The 20,483-nt window shown below is 44.8% G+C and overlaps 1 protein-coding gene and 1 long non-coding RNA gene across 7 annotated transcripts; one reads left to right on the top strand and one right to left on the bottom strand.

Annotated features, from left to right (window-relative positions):
- The first annotated feature begins 3,245 nt into the window (after positions 1-3,245).
- LOC132708963 (uncharacterized) lies at positions 3,246-15,434 on the top strand. Of its 6 annotated transcripts, none has more exons than XM_060687518.2 (6): positions 3,269-4,199; positions 4,978-5,526; positions 7,944-8,058; positions 8,184-8,257; positions 9,768-9,897; positions 11,661-15,434. In XM_060687518.2, the coding sequence occupies exons 2-6, from the start codon at positions 5,041-5,043 to the stop codon at positions 13,715-13,717; spliced, it is 2,862 nt and encodes a 953-aa protein (XP_060543501.1). In that variant the 5' UTR covers positions 3,269-4,199; positions 4,978-5,040; the 3' UTR covers positions 13,718-15,434. The 6 variants fall into 6 exon arrangements, with proteins under 6 accessions (XP_087740943.1, XP_060543501.1, XP_087740946.1 ...); XM_060687527.2 differs by having other exon boundaries at positions 3,284-4,199; positions 4,912-5,526; XM_087884819.1 differs by having other exon boundaries at positions 3,294-3,867; positions 9,768-10,053.
- LOC148116076 (uncharacterized) lies at positions 9,055-11,208 on the bottom strand. Its single transcript, XR_015731858.1, has 2 exons — positions 11,143-11,208; positions 9,055-10,118 (listed from the first exon to the last, which is right to left on the bottom strand). It is a non-coding gene; the product is annotated as an uncharacterized LOC148116076 (long non-coding RNA).
- Positions 15,435-20,483: the final 5,049 nt, after the last annotated feature.

Here is a 20,483-nt window from a genome sequence, read left to right as displayed (position 1 = left end):
AATGGAACTACCCAACAGCAGCCATAACCTTGCAGGAAGTATGGGAAGATCCTCAACGGGAAAAGTAATCAAAAATCTAATCAAAGGATCTACTTGGGTAATAAGTCATATAAATACTAGCTCTCCTTCCATATTGTGCTTGGTGGTCTCTGATATTGAATCCTAGAATAATAGAGTTGGAAGAAACCTAGGAGGTCTATTTATTTATTTATTATTATTTATTTATTATTTTTTAAAAAAAAGATATAGCAGGAGATCCTAAAGCATTTCAGACAAATGGCTGTCCGATCTCTTTTTGAAAGCCTCCAGTGATGGAGCGCTCTCAACTTCTGAAGGCAAACTATTCCGTCGGTTGATTGCTCTCACTGTTAATAATTTCTCCTTAGTTTTAGGTTGCTTCTCTCCATGGTTAGTTTCCATCAATTGTTTCTTGTCTTTAGAAAATAGTTTGACCCCCTCACAGTCAGCATATTGTCCCCAACAATCTGGTTCCTCATTTTACCAACCTTGGAAGGATGGAAGGCTGAGTCAATTTTGAACCGGTCAGAATCAAACTTTTGGCAGTGAACAAAGTTAGTATGAAAGGATTTCTAATGGCTCCGCTCTAACTTGACATGGCCAGAGGGCACTTGACACCGCCAAGTGCCCTCTGGCAATTTGCTGCTGCCATCTCTGCAGGACATCTCAACTCTGGAAATTCGCTGTGGGGATAATCTGCTGTGGGCGTTGGATGGAGAGTCAGGTGAGTGAGCAGGCTGTCAGGAGGGCGACGATGGGTGGAGAGTGAAGTGGGAGGCAATGGCACAGAACAGTGGTGAAATGCACTTACCTTCGCTACCAGTTCGGGAATGTGAGCGTGTGTGTTCGCTACGCTCTCATACACCTCTTCTGCACATGCCCAGCCTTCTGCGCATGTGCAGAGGATAAAAAATGGGATGTAATGACATCCTGGCGGGTGGGCGGAGCCTCCTACCATCAGCGCTACCGGTTCGCGCGAGCTGGATAGATCCGGCCGGATTTTACCACTGGCACTGAGGTAATAGCACGGTGTGTGATGTCAAAATGGAAAGCCACTGCCACCCTGAAACTTTTTAAAGCCACGTTGCTTAATATTTGAGGATGTCTTGCTCTGAAAATAAGGACAGCTTTGGGAAGCAGTGAGGTGGGATATCAGTTTTTTAAAAAACTATAAATATTTGTTTGAGTTGCATTCAAATCCTTGCCTGTCAAGCAGACCTGCAGTATGATGCACTACGAAAATGGAGCTGTGTGGACCTGAAAGTTTGGAGTCGAAGCTAAAAAAAACCCCTCTTTTCACAGCATTGGTATCAGCTTGGGGTGGGAGGGGCATTGCTGCAACACTCCATCCAAACACACTCTGCACTTGACCAAAAACACCAGGAAATCACCCACCCGGCTTTGGTGGCGGTGATCAGGCAGGCGGGCACAGGGAAGCGACTGGTGGCAGTGTTACTGGCTGGCAAAGAGGTGGATGTCCCGGTGCGCACGTGTGCTAAGAGGAGCTGCACAGTGGGCGTGCGCGTGCTGGGAAATGAACTTCTGGTTTCTGGCGCATGCATGCACACTGGCCAGTTAGTCTTCTGGTTACTGGCACTCATGCGTGCACGATGATCAGCTGGCTGGTTGATCTTCCGGTTTCTGGCACTGCCGCATGTGTGAAGGCTAGCTGATTGTTGCACGTGCATGCACACCAGTAACCAGAAGACTAGCTGGCTGGTGCACATGTGTGTGCCGGAAACCCAGAAGAGGAATGGGTGATGCCACGCGTGCCAGGCGACATGGCTCTGTGTGCCACTTTCAGCACGCGTGCCATAGGTTTGCCATCACAGGCCTGTACATTCTTGAAGTTTTCCTAGTTTTACTTTTTGAGCCTAGTTTAGTCTTTAATCTCCAGAGGAAGCATGAAAGTTGATCAGCTTACCTATCTAACCTGGAAACCAAAGAAACATCCAGAAACAACAGTGTTTAACTATATAGCATCCATCTCCAAAAAAGAAAAATTAAAAGAAGAAAATATTATGAACCAACTAATGTCAGGGAAGAAAGGGGAATCTTATTAGTTAAGTTGAATTTTTTTGCTTCTGGGGGAAATTCACCAGAACCCTTCTCGGTCACCTTCAGACCGGTTTTTGGCATGCCACGGACCAGTGCCGGTCCACAGACCGGGGGTTGGAGTCGCCTGGTATAGGATTTGCTGCCATAGCAGGGGGTTGGAGTAGAAGACCTTGAAGGCCTCTTCCAACTGTTATTCTGCTATTCTATCAAGGACTCAGAATACCGCAGAAATACATTTAAAATTTGAATGTCTATTTCCAAGTTATTTATTCTAATGATTCATATGGCCATATAGAGAGTTAAGAACCATCCTTTAAATGTATCAGGTTACAAACGGCAATTGAACTGAGGGCTGTATAAATTGATTGTATAAGTAAATAAATCAACATCTGAACTTCTAGTAACCTCCCAAACCCCCATGGGAACTTCAGAAGCTCAAAAATTAACAAACCACCATCCAGTACGTATTGCGCCAATACTCGAATTAATGAACGTGGATAGCTTAACATGATCTGATCCATGCAACTCCGAGAAACACGTTTCCCAATTCTTAGCCTAATCTAGGCTTTGTCAAACTTGCCAGTTTAAGACGTGTGGACTTCACCTCCCAGGCTTTAAAATAGCCAACTTGGTCAAACACTGGTCTAATCGGGCACACCGTGCGAATGCAGCCTCTCAGACCCATTCGCACCTCTGTCCCTGCAATGTTTGTTTCCCTTCTTTTCTGTGGGAAGAGCCCCTTTGCGGTTGTGGGGAAAGCTTGGGAAGCAGCACCCCAGTTCTCTCCTTGCACCAGGAGCCAGATTTCGGCTAGTCCTTCTTCTCAGTCCGGGAAGGAGGAGGTGAGTCGAGTCCCTTCAGAAAAAGCAGCCAAGAGGCTGGCCGGAGTCCATGCCAGAGAACCAACTGGCCTCTTTTGATAGGCAACAAACGAGAGGGCCCTTCCCTCCTACTCCCATATCCATCATCCCTGCCCTCCGCCTTCCCCTCAGACGCGCTCCTCTTTCCCGCCCTTTTGGGGGAATTTAGTGTGGCGCGCAGAATCCACCAGGGGGCAACCCTCCGCCAAGACAAGGTAACGTCAAGCGCTTCCCCATTGGGCCGCTGGAGGGCGAACGTCACGGCTGGCTTTCCAGAGGAGGCGTGACGTCACAAAGGCTTGCCGCTCTGGGACGCCGCACTCGCTCTCCTTAACCCCTGGGGCTCCGCAGGAGGCTGAGAGGCTGCGGGAGAGTCTGGCGGGAGGAGATCCAGACGTGCCCTGGGTGACTTGGGGGCTCTTCCCGGGCAAAGGGAGGCGGAGGAGGGAAGAGACCCTCGCCCGGCCCTCCTCTGGAATCAATCCCGGGTCCCATGTTCCCCAGCCGCCCTCTCCATGCAGGGGGAAGCGGAACAACCGGGGATCCCAGGAAAGCGGTGGGGATCTTGGGGTTCCCTTCCCGCCCAGTGTCCCGGGAAGGGCCCGAGTGGTGGTGGGGGCTGATGAGGGTCTGCCTTGCGGGAGCCCAGCAGGAGAGGAGGCAGGATTCGTACCAGGGACCGCAGTGACTCCTCCCAGGGAGGAGCGGGGAGGAGAGAAGCAGGGCAGCATCTCCAGCTGCTTCCTTGGGAGGAACCTTATAGCCCTTTGGCTGATGGGTTAGGGCTCCTGGCAGGGGTGTGTGAACCTGCCTGCGTGTCGGAGGAAGACTCGGATCTCCAAAGGACGCCCTGAACAAGGGAAAGGGGGCATCCTCAGCCAGGGTCGTTTCCTGGCATTTCATTGGATGTGACCTGATACTGTATTTCATGGTTTGTTCATCTTTTTAGGGTTCGGCAGGTTTCTAATCCTTGCATTTCATTTTATTGCAACATACTATACTATATGCTAACTATATACCATATACTAGAATAGAACAGAATTCTTGATTGGCCAAGTGTGATTGGACGCACAAGGAATTTGTCTTGGTGCATATGCTCTCAGTGTGTAGGTCAGTAGGTCAAAGGTCTCAGTGCCAGGCTGTAGCAGCACACTGCCGGCTGGTGATCTGTGGGTCTTTCCTGCTTACTTCATTACCTCATTATTGGCTCAGATGTGGATGATCTAATATACTACCTAGAGAAGATGGCAACTTGACAGGGGGGTGAGTAACTTCTATCCAATCAGAATACTGTTACTGTGCTACCTTTTATCTGCTTGTGTAAAACTGTATAAAAATAAAGTTCTCTACGAAGTCTGGAGAGACATCTTGGAGACTTCTTGAAACAGAGCAAAAGCCTGGATCTCTGATTTACAACATCAGTGTACATAAAAGAAAGGATACATTCATCAAGAATCATAAGGTACAACACTTAGTGATAGTCATAGGGTACAAATAAGCAATCAGGAAACAATATCAATATAAATCGTAAGGATACAAGCAACAAAGTTACAGTCATAAATGGAAGGAGATGGATGGTGGGAACGATGAGAAGATTAATAGTAGTGCAGACTTAGTAAATAGTTTGACAGAGCTGAGGGAATTATTTGTTTAGCAGAGTGATGGCATTCAGGAAAAACCTGTTCTTTGTCTAGTAGTTCTGGTGTGCAGTGCTCTATAGCGTCGTTTTGAGGGTGGAAGTTGAAACAGTTTATGTCCAGGATGCGAGGGGTCTGTAGATATTTTCACAGCCCTCTTTTTGACTCGTGCACTATATGCTATGCTATGCTTTATGCTATGCTATGCTATGCTATGCTATGCTATGCTATGCTATGCTATGCTATGCTATGCTCTATGCTATATACTACCATTCTATATATTACTAATATACTATACCATACACTATGCTATACTATCTTATAATTTTCCATTTTAGATACATAAACTGGAAGGTATTTGCATGTCTTCATATATGCAAATCCATATGCAAATTATATTTCAGCTCAAGTGGACCGAAAGAATGGCTGTTGTTGTCACTCCTATGGTAACAGAAATGATCTTATGAATGAAAAGGCATTTGGAGATCCACAAAGATTCCTTGGCCCCTTTGGGAGTTACCTCACCGGATAGAGAAAGAATGGAGACACAACACTTAGCAAGAGTGGGAACTGAAAAATGTCCTTCTGCCATTCAGCCTGGGAACTGTGGGGAGATCTGGGCAAGAGCTGGGCAGAAGATCCTGGAGGAGGAAACCATCATCCATTCAGAAGTTCAGCCCTGGAACTTCAGGAGCTATCAGGAGGCTGAGGGTCCCCGAGGACTTTGCAGCCGACTCCATAACTTTTGTAGGCGATGGCTGAGACCAGAAAAGCACACCAAAGCCCAGCTGCTGGACCTGGTTGTTCTGGAGCAGCTCCTGGCTCTTCTGCCACCAGAAATGGAGAGCTGGGTGCGGGAATGTGGAGCAGAGAACAGTTCCCAGGCGGTGGCCCTGGCGGAAGGCTTCCTCCTGAGCCAGGCGGAGGAGCAGAAGGAGCAGGTCGAGTTGCCGGTAAGAGGCCTTTATCTTGGAACTCCAAGATAGTTTTAGGGAATAAAGAGTGGGTCTGAATACTTCACCTCTCCCTACCAGCTTTCTCTAGTATTTGTAATATATGAATATAGGATAGAACAGAATGAGCTGGGAGGGACCTTGGAGGTCCTCTAGTCCAGCCCCCTGCTCATGCAGGAGAACCTATACCATTTTAGATAAGTGTCCAGTCTCTTCTTAAAAACACCCAGTGATGGAATGCCCAGGATTTCTGCAGGCAAGATGTTCCACTGGTTAATTGTTCTCACTGTTAATAAGTTTCTCCTTAATTCCAGGTTGCTTCTCTCTTTGATTAGTTTCCAGTGTTGTTTCTTGTCCTGCCCTCTGGTTCTTTGTTGAATAATTTGGCCCCCTCTTCTTTGTGGCAGCCCCTCAAATACTAGAATACTGCTATCATATCACCCCTAATTCTTCTTTTCTTTAGATTAGCCAAAACTAAATCTTGCAGCTGTTCTTCGTATGTTTTAGTCCAGTGATGGCAAACCTTTTCGGCACTGAGTGCCAAAAAGGTTGCACGGAAATGTCACGTGTGTGCGCTCATCGGGACTATTATTATTATTATTATTATTTATTGAATTTGTATATTGCCCTACTCCCGAAGGACTCAGGGCGGTGAACAGCCAGATAAAATACATATAATACAAATGTTAAAAAAGCATTAAAATACAATTAAATAATTGGTCCGGAAAACAAAATTTAAAACACCCCAAATTCTTAAGACAAATTTAAAATTAAATTTTTTTAAAAGTTTAACAGTTTAAAAGAGAGGTTAAGCCAGGCCGGCCTGCTGGAAAAGAAATGTTTTGATGGCACGTCGAAAAGCGCGCAGGTCCGGGATCCTCCGTATCTCCGGGGGTAGCTCGTTCCAGATGGCGGGTGCCCCCACAGAGAAGGCTCTCCCCCTAGGGGCCGCCAGTCGACATTGTTTGGCCAACGGCACCCTAAGGAGCCCCTCTCTATGGGAGCGTACTGGTCGCAGTACTGCTACTGGTGGCAGAAGGCGGTCTCGTAAATACCCCAGTCCTAAGCCATGGAGCACTCTAAAGGTGGTAACCAAAACCTTGAAGCGCACCTGGAAGACCACCGGGAGCCAGTGCAGCTCGTGCAGGAGGGGGGGTCACATGGGAGCGCCCCGTCACTCCCATAACCACCCGCGCGGCGCATTCTGGACCAGCTGGAGCCTCTGGGTGCTCCTCAAGGGGAGCCCCATGTAGAGAGCATTGCAGTAGTCCAGGCGGGAAGTGACGAGTGCATGAGTGACTGTATTTAACGAGTCCTGATCCAGAAAGGGACGCAACTGGCGAATCAGGTGAGCCTGATAAAACGCCCTCCCGGCCACAGCTGTCAAGTGCTCTTCTAAAGACAGCTGTGAGTCCAGGAGGACTCCTAAGTTGTGAGCCCTCTCCATGGGGGCCAATGACTCGCCCCCAATAGTCAGTGATGGCACCAACTAACTCTGGGAAAGCCAAACTTCCAGATTCTAGTGCGTATGCATGCTCGACAATCAGCTGGCCGGTGCACACGCGCATGCCGGTTTTTGGCACTGCCACACGTGCGAAGGGATCACGCTCCAGAAAAGCTAAACTTCCGGGTCTTAGCGCGTATGTGTGCCCGATGATCAGCTGGCCGGCACGCATGTGCAGGCCAGTTTTCGGCACTGCTCGCACACGAAGGACAGCTGATTGTCATGCACACATGCGCGCCAGAAACCCAGAAGACAAACAGGCAAGGCTGCGCGTGCCGGGTGACATGGCTTCGTGTGCCACTTTGGGCACGCGTGCCATAGGTTAGCCATCACACTTTTAGTCTCTGGGCCTTTGATCTAGTTGCTCTTCTCTGAACTTTTTCCAAAGTCTCAGCATCTTTTTTGTAGCATGGTGACCAAAATTGGTTGCAGTATTCCAGGTGTGGTCTTACTAGGGTTTTATAAAGTGATACTAGTACTTCACATGATCTTGATTCTATGCCTCTGTTTATACAACCTAGGACTGTATTAGCTTTTTTGGCTGCTGCTGTACACTGCTGGCTCATATTCAAGTGATCATCCATTAGGACTCCAAGGTCCCTCCCACTATTTTTGAGCCAGGTCTCACCTGATCTGTACTTATACCTTTGATTTCGCCTGCCTAAATGTAAAACTTTGCTTTTCTCCACATTGAAATTCATTTTGTTGGATAGGGTCCATTGTTCAAGTTTCTCAAGATCGTTTTGGATTCTGAGATGTTTAACTAATGCTTGTAGGACATTGTTCCATTGGTTTCTTACTCCATTTCACTGATGGATATTGTGGGCTTTGAGGTTGTGTTCTGAGAACAAGAAACCACTTCATATTGAGTGATGCCTGTTCATTCTTATTTTCTCCTTCTGTCTATTTGAAGTTCTTCCCTGTGTCAATCAGCAGTCCTGAGGGAAAGAGGATTCCATCAAATCCCCCTGGGGAGCTGTTTTTCTGGAGGATCCCTCAGGAAGATTCAAGTCAGCACACTTTGGGAGGTAGTTGAAGGTCCCCCCTATACAGAGTGATCCCAGCTCTCTCGCCTTCCCTTTGTCTTCCCTTTGGTAGAATACCTTCTCCTCTTTTGCTCTTTATTCATTTTAAAATTCTGTCTCCTTCACAGGGAATCATGGAATGAAGTTTTTTGGTCTTTATGATGGAGTAGAAACAGTGGTTGAACCTCCAAATCAAGTAAAGGTAAGATAGATTTGTATTCTGTCTTTTCTTCAGGAAGTCAAGCTGATGTACAAATCCCTCCATCCTTCCATCCCGTCACCCACACCCCATTTAGGCTGTGTTATTTTCATATTTCTGAGCAGGGTGGATAAAAATCAATGATTTTTTTAAAAAAATAAAAAAAATCATATTTTTTTTTATTTAAATCGGATTTTTTTTATTTAAATCGGATTTTTTTTTATTTTTATCGAATTTATTTTAATAAAAAACTTTTGGGGTAAAAATCTATCGTAAGATAGTTTTCTATTTAAGATACATAAATAATTTAGTTTATTCAGCATGAAATGGAGCTTAGTTATGTAGCATGAGGCTGTATATTCTGCAACACTGGGACTATCGGTGAGTCAACAGTGGGTCAAAGGAGTAGCAGAGATGACAGTTGCTCTTTAAAAATTATGATTTAAATCAAGTTGATTTAAATCAAGCCTTTTTACTAGTGATTTAAATCATGATTTAAATTGTGATTTAAATCAACTCGATTTAAATCAAATCCACCCTGTTTCTGAGCAATGTGGAAAGGAGAATAGCAGGTTCAAGTTGCTTTCAGCAGGTTAACTTCCCTGAAGACTGTTGTTGGGACACAATGTTTTGTCATTTCTACCCTCAGATTCTGTTTAGGAAAGGTTTTTTTTTAAAGACCACTCGTTAAATTTCACTGCAGGGTACTCTTTCTACTCTTAGTTTACAAGAAGTAATTTTTTAAAAAAATCCTTCAAGAAATAGGAATGTAGGAATAAACGCATCACAGTGGCAGCAACTGGTAAATAGATCCATGCTTTTTATTATTCTTTGACCTGGAATTGTACAAGGCTAATAAAAAATAGAGAGCCTGGATAGCTCAACAGACAGAGCTCTGTAATTTAACACCAGCTGTCTGCAATTAAAGTAAGTTCGAATCTCACCAGGCTCAAGGTTGACTCAGCCTTCCATCCTTTCTAAGGTAGGTAAATTGAGGACCCAGTTTGTGGGGGCAATAAACTGAATTTGTATAAATATACAAAAGTATGAAGGCTATTGCTTAATGCACTGTAAACCGCCCTGAGTCTCCGGAGAAGGGCGGCATATAAATCAATTTTTTTAAAAAAATAAATAACTAAATGGTCACATTGTAGCATTACATTTTTAAAAAAAACCTTGTTTGTAACTAGTGATTAAAAAATAAAATCATCAGATTAAAAGATAAGGCAGATTATTAAAATCCAATGACAATGGCCAAATGGAAAAGTCTCTAAGTAAAGAAGGAGCATATATTCAAGGCAGTTTTGGACACAAAACAATCGAGCTCTTGAAAGGCTGTGGAATGTCCTTCCTGGGGAATTTTCTCTGTTTTGTCTTCTCCCGTCTCCCTTAAATCTTGGATTCATATCAAGCACAGCTGTTTAAATTATCAAATATCTTTGCTTTGGGAATTTGTGAACAATGGAGAAAACCCCACAAATCCTCCTTGGTCTTTCTGTTTTTCCTTGTTCAGGAGGGTCTTGTGTCCTTTGAGGAGGTGGCTGTGTATTTCTCTGAGGAGGAGTGGTCTCAGTTGGATCCTGACCAAAAAGCATTGTATTGGGAAGTTATGCTGGAAAATCATAGGAACATGGCCTCTCTGGGTAAGAGTTTGCTATGCTCCAAGATGGTGTTCGGGAAGATATTCTATAATTAAATGCCATCATTTATTTCTTAAGTAAAAAATCTCCAGTCAGATGTCATCTCTGCAAATAGCGAAGGAAAATATCTGGCCTTCTCCTGCTCCAAGATTGAAAGAGGTGAGGGTCCTTCAAGTCCAGGTTTGGTGCTGCTGCTGCTGCTGAGTACTACTGTTTAGAGTGGCCTAGATGGGGGAGAGATAAGAGCACTGTATTTTTTGGAGTATAAGACACTCTGGAGTATAAGACACACCTTAGTTTTGGGGGAGGAAAATAAGAAAAAAAAAATTCTGCCTCTGCCTACGAGCATCCATTGGTATTCATCTGGCTAGCGTCCTGTCAGTGTTTGAGCAAGTTGAGGGCTGTTTGGAAACTGAAACAGTATTTGCTGTGTGAGCAACAAGGAAGGAGACAGCAAGGAGCCTGGGCGTGGCTTGGGTCAACTGTTCTAAAGCTGCATGCTGTGCTGATCTCTGAAACTAAAAACTCCTATTCTTGTGTTTTACTTGTGTTGGAAAACCTGCTTTTGGTATTGTATATTTACTTTATATTATATATAAAGAGAAGTTATTGAATCCTGCTGAATCAGTTACTTGTGTGTGCTTTCTGGATGTGATTGCTGCTGCAAACTCTGACAGTCCTTGTAGCAAATAGCAAACAGCTAGGTCAGCTTCAGCACATTATTGCAGCCTGATTCAGCATGAGCAGCTGATTGGTGGGTAGATCAGCCTCCTGGAATACCCCTAATCAGCTGTTCCAGGCTGCAGAGATTGCCACAGACCATCGCGTCCTCTGTGCCTTGTGTTTTTGGCTACATTCAGAGTATAAGACACACCCAAATTTTCAGCCTCTTGGGGGGAAAAAGTGTGTCTTATACTCTGAAAAATACGGTATTTATTTTAATGAGGGAGGGGCAGAAGGTGATGTATGTTACACCAGCAGAGAAAGGTATTTTCTAAATTTTTGGACATTTCAAGCACATATCACCATTGGGTTAAATCATGCTGTTTTCCTATTGCAAACATGGTGTTGGGGGTTAATAGAATTCCTGATTTTTTTTTTTATCTGCGGCTATGTAATTTTGGCAAAAGAAAATGAATAGTAAAGAGAAGGTAGTTTGGATAGGAAAAAAATAACTTGTTTCAAAATAGCTTTACTTCTCACTGTTAAAATTAACCCACTCCAATAAATGTTAAACTATCTCCTTACCTGCCTGGATGTTTTCCCTGATTATTCCTTAAGTGAGAGCTGAGTCTGGATGAGATTTGAGTACCTATGGATAATTGTAGAGAAAGAGGTATTTTCTAGATATTTCCAAAGCTTTTATGGCTTATGAATGTAGAAATTATACCCTGTTTCCCTGAAAATAAGACATCCCCTGATAATAAGCCCAATTGGGCTTTTGAGTGCATGTGCTAAAATAAGCCCTCCCCGAAAATATTTAAATGTAGAGCTGGAAATCAGGTAAGACAGCAAGAGGAGTCCCATCTTGCTCCATGTGCCCCAAAATAATAAGACCTCACTGAAAATAAGGCCAAGGGCTTATTTTGGGGTTCAAAAAAATATAAGACAGTATTATTTTCAGGGAAACACGGGTTATTTCTATTCCATGTCATTGTAAGCATGCAAACGTGCAATATATTGGGATTTCACAAAAGTTAAGAAGAAAATTCATATTTTCTTATAGTTCGATGATTTTCACTAGCCATTTTTCTTTTCCTTTGAAGGTAATAATGGGCAGGAGAATCAAGATACCTGTGAACTGTTCCAAGTGATCAATGGAGAGGGAATGGAGAAGTTAGCAATTCAAAAGAAAGTAGAAAGACATGAAAGAAACCCGTTAAATAACTGGAATCAGGAAAGCTCGTCTTCCATTGATGATTTGATGCAAGACTTTCTTGCCCAAGAAGGGGGGAAAAAGAAATATATTAGGAAAAGTGTAAAACCAGTTCAAGCTAAATTACATATAAACGAACACTATCCAATCGAAATCAAACAAGATGCTATAAGCAGACACAATGGAAAAAATTACACTGGGACTTTTTCTCCTGGGAATAGATCCCTTATATCTCCAAAAGAAATCCACATAGAAGAGAAGCGTTATAAATGTCTGGAATGTGGAAAAAGCTTCACAACAAGCAGTCAACTTACTTTCCATAAAATGTTCCACACAGGACAGAAGCTATATAAATGTGTGGAATGTGGAAGAGGCTTTAGGTCGTGGGATGCTCTTTTTTACCATAAAAGGATCCACACTGGGGAAAAATTATATAAATGCATGAAGTGTGGAAAGACCTTTGATCAGAGCAGTGATCTTAGTTCCCATAAGATGATCCACAAAGGAGAAAAACCACATAAATGCATGGAGTGTGGGAAGGCCTTTACTCACAGGAGTAAACTTGTGATCCATAAAAGGATCCACACAGGAGACAAACCACATAAATGCATGGAGTGTGGAAAGGCCTTTTCTCAGAAGAGTCATCTTACAGTCCATGAAAGAGTCCACACAGGGGAAAGACTATATAAATGCATGGAGTGTGGAAAGACCTTTGCTCGAAGCAGTGACCTTACTTCCCATAATATGATCCACACAGGAGAGAAACCACATAAATGCATGGAGTGTGGAAAGGCCTTTTCTCAGAAGAGTCATCTTACAGTCCATAAAAGAGTCCACACAGGAGAAAGACTATATAAATGCACGAAATGCAGAAAAACCTTTTCTCGAAATAGTGACCTTACTTCCCATAACATGATCCACACAGGGGAAAAGCCATACAAATGCATGGAGTGTGGAAAAACATTTGCAGAGAGGAGTAATCTTACTTCCCATAACATCATCCACATAGGGAAGAAGCTATATGAATGCATGGCGAGTGGAAAGGCCTTTACTCAGAGCAGTCTTCTCCCTTCCCATAATATGATCCACAGAGGAGAGAAACCGCATAAATGCATGGAGTGTGGGAAGGCTTTTGCTCACAGGAGTAAACTTGCAATCCACAGAAGGAACCACACGGGGGAAAAGCCATATAAATGCACGGAGTGTGGAAAGACCTTTGCTCATAGAAGTCAACTTACTAAACATAATAGGATTCACACAGGGGAGAAGCCATATAAATGTCTGGAGTGTGGAAAGGCCTTTGCTCAAAGTGGCGGTCTTGTTTCCCATAAAAGGATCCACACAGGGGAGAAGCCATATAAATGCATGGAATGTGGAAAGGCCTTTTCTCAGAAGAGTCATCTTACAGTCCATAAAAGAGTTCACACAAGGGAAAGACTATATAAATGCATGGAGTGTGGAAAGACCTTTGCTCAAAGCAGTGACCTTACTTCCCATAACATGATCCACACAGGAGAAAAACCACATAAATGCGTAGAGTGTGGGAAGGCTTTTGCTCACAGGAGTAAACTTGTGATCCATAAAAGGATCCACACGGGGGAAAAGCCATACAAATGCATGGAGTGTGGGAAAATGTTTGCAGAGAGGAGTAATCTTACTTCCCATGGCATGATCCACATAGGGAAGAAGCTACATGAATGCACGGTGTGTGGAAAGGCCTTTGCTCATAGAAGTCAACTTAATAAACATAATAGGATTCACACAGGGGAGAAGCCATATAAATGTTTGGAGTGTGGAAAGGCCTTTGCTCAAAGTGGCGGTCTTATTTCCCATAAAAGGATCCATACGGGGGAGAAGCCATATAAATGCATGGAGTGTGGAAAGACATTTTCTCAAAAGAGTCATCTTAAGGTTCATAAAAGGGTTCACACAGGAAAAAATATTTAAATGCATGGAGTGTGGAGACATTTTCCCAAAGCAGTGACCTTATTCCCTATAACATGATCCACACAGGAGACAAAGCACATAAATGCATAGAGTGTGGGAAGGCCTTTGGTCACAGGAGTAAATTTGCGATCCATAAAAGGAGCCACATGGGAGAGAAACCACATAAATGCAGGGAATGTGGAAAGTCCTTTTCTCAGAAATGTCATTTTACGGCCTATTTACTCACAGGCCGGCCCTGAGGCGACCTGGCCCTGGGAGTAAATAGTGATGGATTTCATAGTTGAGCTACCTGAGAGTGGGGGGAACATTGTCATCTGGACAGTAATAGACCTCTTTTCTAAACAAGCCCACTTCGTAGCCTGCCAAAGCGGTCCATCTGTCTAGAGGCTGGCCATGCTATTCCTGCAGCACATCGACTGCACAGGGATCCAAAGAGAATTTGTTTCGGATTGAGGGTCCAATTCACTGCCAAGTTTTGGAGGGAGATTGTAAAGCTGATAGAATCCTCCCAAGGGTTTACCTGTGCGTTTCATCCGAGTACGAATGAGCCACTGAACGAGAGAACACTATGATAGAGCAGTACTTGAGATGCTATGTCAACTACCAGCAGTCTAACTGGGCAGATCTGCTGTTTGCTGAGGTTGCATACAATAATGCGGTACGCAGCAGTATGGCGCTTACCCCATTCAAAATAGTCGGGGGGGGGGAGTTTGTCCCCATGCCAAAATACCCTTGGGAACCAAAATAATCTCAACAGGTGCTGGCCAGAGACTGAGGGGAGATGCCAGTGAGACGCCAGAACATCTAATTGGACAATGTGACCTGTGACAATGAGGGAGTACGTTATCTATTCTTTAATTATACTGAAACCATGGGAAATAGACCTAGTACAAAAATAGTTAAATTTATTTATTTTATTTATTAGTCCAATTTATATGCCGCCCTTCTCCGTAGACTCAGGGCGGCTTACAATGCATTATAGCAATAGCCAGCATACTTTTTTGTATATAACTGCTTATTAGGGTTTTCGGCCCCACCTTAAGCAGTGTTCTATACAAAGTTGGCATATAGTACAAAAAATGGAAAGAGGGACACATAACTAAGGCAGGATATCAGCAGATAGCCAGAATCTGCAAAGAGTTGCAACAAAAGTCAAAGATAACAAAAAATAGTTTCTTCCAACATATAAATAACAAGATAAAAATCAAGGAAACAGTCAGTCCACTAAAGAGAGAAGATGGCAAGGAAGTAACAGGCAGTAAAGAGAAAGCAGAGCTGCTTAACTCATTCTTTGCATCGGTCTTTATGCAAAAAGAAACTATTGTCAGACTGCGGTGCTATCTCAAAATTAAATGAATTTCCAAACTGCCAATCTTTAAGGAAATCTTTCTTTAATTGAGCTCAGCCACCGGATCATGACTCCGTGCGGACAAGACTGACCTTTTGCCTCCCAATCCCTCCCTTTCCGATCCCCAAATCTCTGCTTCTCATTGGCTGTCTTCCAAGTCATTCTTCAGACTTCTTTTCCTCATCATTTCCCAGGAATGTGCCCCCCCTCATCTCCACGACAACCAGGCTTCAAAGGGATTTAGCAGGCAAAAGTTTCAGAGTTTATCTTTCGCATGTCCTCTGCTCTCTCTATGCCAGCATTGCAACGCTGACAACTATAGCCCAACCTACCAGAAACATAACTGTAAAAAACAGACTGGAAATAAAAGTTAAAATAAGCGAAAAAATAGTAAGAGAACACCTGTCTGATCTTGATGAATACAAATCATCAGGACTTGATGGATTACATCCCAGAGTTCTAAAGGGCTGGCTTAAGATGAAATTTTTAACTGTTTTTAAATGTTTTAAACGTTTTTAATTGGTAAATGAGTTTTAATTGGGCCAAATTTATATATCTTTTAATTGTTTTTAATATTTGTTCTGCATGTTTTTTTTAATTTGGCTGTACACCGCCCTGAGTCCTTAGGGAGAAGGGCGGTATAGAAATCCAATATAAAATAAAATAAAAATAAATAAAGGAGCTGGTAGATATCAGTACCACTGTACCACATCTTTCAAAAATCCTGGAACACCAGGGAACTACCAGAAGACTGGAAAAGAGCTGATATGGTTCCCATCTTCAAAAAAGGAAAAACAAAAACAAAAAAAACCCAGACCCAGGAAACTACAGACCAATCAGCCTAACATCAATACCCGGGAAGATGCTGGAAAAGATAATAAAAACCCAGATCTGCCAACACCTAGAAATGAGTAAAGTAATAACTAGCAGCCAGCATGGTTTTGTTAAAAGCAGATCATGCCAAACCAATCTTATTTCATTCTTCAACATAGTGACTAAATTAGTAGACCAGCGAAATACTGTGGACATAATATATTTAGACTTCAGCAAGGCATTCAACAAAGTAGACCACAACCTACTTCTTTGTAAGCTAGAAAACGTGGGATAGATAGCTTCAACACCAGATGGATTCGCAACTGGCTGACAAACCGTATTCAACGAGTAGTCCTTAATGGGTCTAAGTCTACATGGAGTGAAGTAAGCAGTGGGGTGCCACAAGGTTCCGTCTTAGGCCCAGTATTCTTCAATATTTTCATAGAGGACATAGATGAGGGAATAGAAGGGGAATTTACCAAATTTGCAGATGATACTAAGCTGGCAGGAATAGCTAACACCCTAGAAGATAGGCTCAAGATCCAGATGGATCTTGACAGACTTGAACACTGGGCCCTATCTAACAAAATGAAATTCAATGTAGAGAAAAGTAAAGTCCTACACTTAGGTAAGAAAAACCAAAAGCACACATATACACTGGGTTAATAGCAGTGACTGTGAGAGGGATCTTGGAGTCTTAGTGGACAACCAGCTATGATCCAGCTATGTGCAGTGGCAGCCAAAAAAGCCAATGCAATCCTAAATTGCAGTAACAGAAGGATACAATCAAAATCAAGTGAGGTACTAATACCACTCTATAAAGCCCTAGTAAGATCACACCTAGAGTATGCATCCAGTTTTGGTCACTACACTATAAAAAAGATGTTGAGACTCTAGAAAAAGTGCAGAGGAAAGCAACCAGGATGATTAGGGGACTGGAGACTAAAACATATGAAGAATGGTTACAGGAACTGGGCATGGCTAGTCTAGTGAAGAGAAGGACCAGGTGGGAGAGGAAAGCAGTGTTCTAATATTTGAGGGGCTGCCACATAGAGGAGGGGGTCAAGCTCTTCCAAAGCACCTGAAGGCCACACAAGGAATAATGGATGGAAACTGACCAAGGAGAGATTTAACCTAGAAATGAGGAGGAACTTTCTGACAGTGAGAGCAATCAACCAATGGAACAGCTTGCTTTCAGAAGTTGTGGGCGCTTCATCACTTGAGACTTTCAAGAAAAGATTGGACTGCCATTTGTCAGAAATGGTTAGGGTCTTCTGCTTGAGCGGGGGGTTGGATTAGATGACCTATAAAGTCCCTTCCAACTCTGTTATCTGTTAAAATCTGGTTTTGTTTTCATCCGTGTCGAAATGATGTACTCAATAAAACAGTTCTTTGAGAAAGTTGAAAGTCTCGGAGTGCTCAATTGGTTGGGTTCATTAGTCGGAACCCTGTCAGGTGCCACTTACCATCAGGTTTTCTTCTCTTTGTTCTCACTCTCATACAGGATTGGTCCAGGGGTGAAATCTAATTTTTTTGCCACTGGTTCTGTGGGCGTGGCTTGGTGGTCATGTGACTGGGTGGGCGGGGTCAACATGACGTCACTCACACCACTCCTCTCTCTCTCTCTCCCCCTTCCTTTCTTTTTCTTCTCCGGCGGGGACGGCAGCCGACAGAGCCAACTGCCCCACATTCCAGCCACCCGGGAAGGCTCACCCTGCATCCACTTGCTAGCCCTGCATCCTGTTGCTCACTGGTGGCTGCCTCTCCTGCTTGCTGCTTCCGGGACTGTTGCTGCGACTTCAGATCTTGTCACCGCCGGCCTGCTACCACCTCTCAACTGAGAGGTGGACAGGAAACAGCTGGTGCTCGGGTTGGCACCCGCTGCTTCTACGCCTGTGCAGAGGCCCCAAGCCTGATTGGGAGCAACATCGCTGCCCAGGATTACTCAGGGCTTGCCCAGGAGTAATCAGGCCTTGATAGCCCAGGCGGCAGAGGATTAATTAAGGCTTGCTAGCCTGGATGAGCTGTAGCTAGATCTGTGCACCGGTTGCATGGCTGGGGGGTGGAGTCGGGAGTAGCGGGGTGGGGTGCGCCAGGCATGTCCCCCATCATTGGCTGGATGCAGACGGGACCCAATGTGGAGGGGAAGACAAGTGGGCGGCAGTGGCCCAAAGGCCCCATAGAAGCCGAGTGCGCCAGGTCCAAAAGGCGAGCGAGCCTCGCCATGTTCCCCCAAGGCGGTTCTTCGGGTGAGCGCAGCGGGTCTCCCTTACATCTGCCTGCCCTCCTGGGGCTGCTCATGTACACCTCAGCAGAGCAACAATCTCGGCTCCAGAGGCTGCTGCAGGAGAAGGAAGAAAGTGCTCTGGGAGAGTGGGCAGCCTGGCCCAGAAGTGGCAGATCCCCCGTCATGTGCTGGATGCAGGCAACGGGGAAGGCAAGTGGGCGGCAATCACCCAAAGGCCGCGTGGAAGCCGAGTGTGCCAGACCCAAAAGGCGAGCAAGACTCGCCATGTCCCTCTGAGGAGCCGAGCGCAGCGGTCTCCCTCTCCCCTCCCCCACCGTCAGCATTGGCCTTACCTTCTAGATCCTCCGCTGGCGTATTCAGCATGCCCATCATCCCAACAGAGCCAGTGCATTGGTAAGGCTGACAGTGGGCGGCCCTTGGTGGAGATGCAACAGCTGAGAGGGGCTGAGAGGGGCAGCGCCACTACAGCGGTGCTCCAGGAGGGCAAGCTGATGTCCCAGACAGTGCTGCACATGCAGTGCCCTCCCGAAGCACTGCCGCCACAGTTTGCTTTTGTTTTGCAGTGGGAGAAGGAAGAAAGCGAGGCTGCCCTTGCCGAGCAATCACCGCATCTTCCCAGCCTTGTCCACCACCTCTACGCGCTATGCTTAGAAGTCCCCTCCCTCCCTCCGCCGCTGTTCGCTTTCATTTCAGGGCAGGAGAAGCCAAGATCCAAGCGCATGTAACCAAGAACAAAGGATTAAGAAAGCTTTATACATTTTCACTAAAGGAAAAGGCGGGACGAGGCGAGATAAGAAGAAGTATCATCTAATAAAAATTTTACTAATAATTCTACAATTTGTTCTATTGGTCTCTAATTGTCCCTATTCCTAAGCCTTGGCTAATGAATGCCCCAGGAGTTATGTAATGCACATTTTATTGGCTGCAGGCCATCACTATTCCTAATTGTTAGCTAAGATCTGCAAGTTGTCAGCTTTCTAACTACCCAGAATTGTTACAAGATTTACACATGCAAATTTTCTGTAGATAAGCAGTCTTTGTTCTTGCCAGACACACTCCGGAATTACAGGCTTCCTGTTTTACTTTCAAGTGTGTGTCATGACCCGGCTTTATTTTAGCATACAGCCCATCAATAGGTTGCACAATTGGATCCCTCTTTCTAAAAAAACGATAAAGCTTGGTTCATGTGAGGGAAAAATTCATCCGATGCTTCTAGAGTTTACTTTTGGGGCAGAACTGACACATTTTGAAATCTTCCTCCTCTTGTCCTCCGTGCCTGTATCTTTTGGTCCTTGCAATGTGTCTTGTACCTGTCGAGCCCAAGCCTCCGCTCGACAATAATGGGATTGGGAGGAGGAGGAGGAGGAGAATAATGCACATGTACCTGATGCTGCAGGACTGCGCTCAGCAAACAGGACAAACAAGGACGCAGGACTGCACCCAAATGCTGAACACACAAACTCACAAATGGTGGTGGTGGCACTGGGAATAGGTGGCCGAGGGACCGGGCATCGGGCTAAGGAAAGGTGAGGGGGGATTCGACTGGGACGCTCCCATGAACGAGAAAACCCGGAAGAGGGGTGCGCGTGACTGCGTGTCACAGCTGATTGCTATCTAGCCAGTAATAAGGGAAGGGTGGGGCAAATGTATAAGGGGCACTACGTAGCAGCTGTTCGTAGCGCCAACTTTAAACTACTATAGAGCTCAGCGTTGTTCTGGAGCCCCGCTAAACATTAAACCAACTTCACTGAAGACTCTGCATGTGTCCCGTTGTGTTTTCTTGCTACCTGCGAATCGCCTGGGAGAAGGAGCTGAGAGCACCTCTATGAAGGTTATGCTTCTGCCATCTGCATGGCCCAGTCCTTTCCTCTCACACAAAGAAATCATTGGCATAAATGCGAAGTGTATAATAAACAATTGGTGTAAGAAAATATAAAATATATTTCCACTTCATTGCCATAACTGTCAAGAGAAGCAAAACAAAAAAGGGAGAGCGATGTAGTAGTGTTGGAAGAAACATCCTTCTGGGTTCTGCTCCAAGTGGGGAAAACAGACACTGGAAACATGGAGACTGCTTGGAAAGATGGTTTAATGGTGGACAGGATCACATGGCTTGAGTTCCTGAACAGAAAAGGGGCTGATGCAGTAAATCTTCGGGTTTTTATGCTCTCTCTGGCTCTGCATTTCTTGGGGCCACGAAAGAGTATCCTGATTGGTTGTCAGACTCCCAGGGGGTGGGGGTCTTGCTGGCTGATGCAGATGTGCTTCCCAGGTCACATGTGGTGAGCCTCGTCTAGATGGGTCCCATTGTGTTAGTTTCTGTTGCTATTGTGTAGAGGGCTAATCCTATCTTTCGC

This window comes from Pantherophis guttatus, chromosome 2 (assembly GCF_059756535.1).
Source record: "Pantherophis guttatus breed Tessera chromosome 2, ASM5975653v1, whole genome shotgun sequence".
NCBI lineage: Eukaryota > Metazoa > Chordata > Lepidosauria > Squamata > Colubridae > Pantherophis > Pantherophis guttatus.
Note: the sequence above shows the minus strand (reverse complement) of the source record. Positions and strands in the feature narration are given on the sequence as shown.